The sequence below is a fragment of the Manacus vitellinus genome, unplaced genomic scaffold (assembly GCF_001715985.3).
Source record: "Manacus vitellinus isolate BGI_N305 unplaced genomic scaffold, ASM171598v3 scaffold_122_pilon, whole genome shotgun sequence".
In the NCBI taxonomy this organism is placed as follows: Eukaryota; Metazoa; Chordata; class Aves; order Passeriformes; family Pipridae; genus Manacus; species Manacus vitellinus.
The window spans coordinates 155,309-157,940 of record NW_021938909.1 but is presented as its reverse complement, the minus strand read 5'-3'; the positions used below and the strand labels follow the sequence as shown (position 1 = coordinate 157,940).

General features: G+C 45.0%; 1 protein-coding gene across 1 annotated transcript in view; it reads right to left on the bottom strand.

The window, feature by feature from the left end:
- IFNAR2 (interferon alpha and beta receptor subunit 2) overlaps nucleotides 1-2,614 on the bottom strand; it is an 11,567-nt gene extending 8,953 nt beyond the window's left edge. Inside the window, exons 1-2 of the mRNA XM_029965897.1 lie at nucleotides 2,290-2,614; nucleotides 1,017-1,112 (exon numbers count right to left, since the gene is read on the bottom strand). Of these exons, the coding sequence (XP_029821757.1) occupies nucleotides 1,017-1,047 (31 nt within the window). The 5' untranslated portion in view covers nucleotides 1,048-1,112; nucleotides 2,290-2,614. The remainder of the gene's footprint in view (nucleotides 1-1,016; nucleotides 1,113-2,289) is intronic.
- Between the last annotated feature and the right edge of the window lie 18 nt (nucleotides 2,615-2,632).

Here is a 2,632-nt window from a genome sequence, read left to right as displayed (position 1 = left end):
CCCAATATCCCACCTAACCCTGCCCTCTGGCACTGGGAAGCCATTCCCTGTGTGCTGTCCCTCCATCCCTTGTCCCCAGTCCCTCTCCAGCTCTCCTGGAGTCCTTTAGGCCCTGGCAGGGGCTCTGAGTTCTCCCTGGAGCCTTCTCTTCTCCAGGCTGGACAATCCCAATTCCCCCAGCCTGTCCCCACAGCAGAGGGTTTCTGTCCTGGTTAGAAGAGCTGGGACCAGTTCATCACTGGATGGGTGTAACCAAACCTGTGTATTCCAGAGCCTTCCATGCCATTGCCCAGGAACTGTTCTCAATGAACCATTTACACCCTCTGCACATAGAGCCTGACTCCTCAGGCTGTAAACTGGGTGTCAGGAGGCCTGTGAGATAGGAGGGTGCTCCTGTGCTCACACCCAGTGTGGAACTCCCACCCTGAGGGAGGCACTGGGCATTCCTGCCTGAACTGGAGGATAGATAATCTTGGAGTCTTGGGACTTTTGGAACCACTCGTGGGATCCAGAGGAAATGGATCCCACTGCAGATCACCACTCTCACCCAGACTGCAATCACCACCCTCACCCAGACTGCACCACCACTCTCACCAAAGGTTTTTCCCTCTCCTTTTCCTTTGGACTCAGGGGGCCCAAGGAACACCACTCTGTTCATGCCCCAGGGTGCTGGGTTATACATTTGGGTTTGGTGGGTTAAAACCAACTGTTTGTCTGTATAATTGTATTTATTGTATTATTTTATTAAATTGTTATTCTGACTAATAATCTCTCTTCTGAGTTGAGTTCATTTCCCTGCTGGTTTACCTCTGAACCAGCACAGTTTCCCCCCCTCTGGTCATGGTTTTGCACAGAATGGAGGATGCAGATACAAGACATGAGATCCTTCTCCTGTGAGTGACTCCAGGGCCAGCTCTATAAACACACAACAGCCCCTGACTCTGGTAATTCAGCAGAATTACCAGTGAACAATTCCCTGTAACAGAAAATCCTCTCTAACAGGTTCAGGCACTCACCAAGCTGATAGAAAGGCATTGGCACATCCATCAGGGTCCCGTGGAGATTAACAAACAAACCCCCCTGCTTGGAAAACAAACATTTTGCTTCTGTACCTACAAATACATGGGAAAAAAAAAATCACATTCAGCAACTCATCCTAGTAAACTATCCCAGTAAAGTACTTGCAGAGAAACCAAGGTCTTATATAAAGTTATTTTAGCCTCTCCAATGTTTGGGAGAGGACAGTGGTACTGAAAGAGTTACAGCTTTGGGGCAGGACCACGATCCTTAAAATTTTTTGACAACTTTAGTCAATTTTATGGCAATAGCACTTTGGTTTTTTAACACAGAAAGGGCTCTTACCACTTCAAATAAAGACAGAAACCACTGTATGATTATTTGCATTAATTCTGCATTAAGAGAGCAGCTGGAAATTCTATGCCACTCACTCCAACTTCGTAAGCACAATGAAAATAAACTTTGGTTGGCTTTGTTGGAAATAGTACATGAACTCATCACTTGCAAAAAGTGTCTCCAGAAAGAGGGTAGATCAGGAAAGAAAAATTAAATATAAGGAAGTTATGGAATTTATATTATAATTTTTAATGCATAAGATCTGTTAAAATATTCCTTCTCTTCAATGTTATTATTCTACTCTATTTAATATCCTCAGGGTATTAATATTCACAGGATCTGATCTTGAATTAGCTGGGCAAGGGTACAACTATTTCTAAAGAATCCCCTCCTCAAGTTTAATAAAAATAAATAGCTTTTTATTTAGAATTGTTTGAAAATACAGCATTCTTTTCTCTGCAAAACAAACATCTTAAAATTGAAAGTCACGACAGAGCATGTTATGGTCAAACTTGTGTTTATGTATCCATGTATTAACACAGTATATAATCCCCCTGTTCAAATAAACTAACAGAACCCCTTCTCTGAGCAGTCAATCCTCCTGTGCTCACAGTTCTGGCCCAGCTGGAGGAGGTCACTGGTGGGGAACCTGCACCTGTACAGCTGACAGTCTGAATTCCACAGACAAAGAGAACATTCTCTTCCCTCAGACTGGTTCCTCTCATCAATTCATTCAAGCAGCAGAGGCACTTAAACAACAGCTGCCCCTGCAGGGTGGGATTTTCCAGGTGGTTCACAGTTTTCCCATAAGGAGAAGGCCTGGAGGACCCTGAATTCACTTCACAAATTATTCCCTTTGTGTGTTAATCCCTGCAGTTAATCCCAGCCATGCTCCAAGCACTCCAGGAGGGCTGTTGTGCACATGGATTTACATACCTTGGATCCTCGCTGTCCATGCTGTCAGGAATAACAACTATCCCACTCTTGGAATCTCAAGTGGCTCCTGGAGGGCTCTGGATGCTGAACAACACCAGTGTCTCACATGATGCATATTCCAAGCAAAGCTGTGTGTTCAGCACCTTCCAACACGTGAGAAAACGTGCTCTGATGTGTTTATCTCCAGGGCTGCACAGCTCTCTAAAGCTGGATGTCCTCTGTCCTGTCAGTCCCAGGGAAACTCCAGGGGAAATTCCAGAGGAAAACCATTTCTGTCAGAACTCTGCTCAGCTTTTGTGACTCCTCTTCAGAGCTCCAGGAATCCCTGCAGAGAAGCCATGGA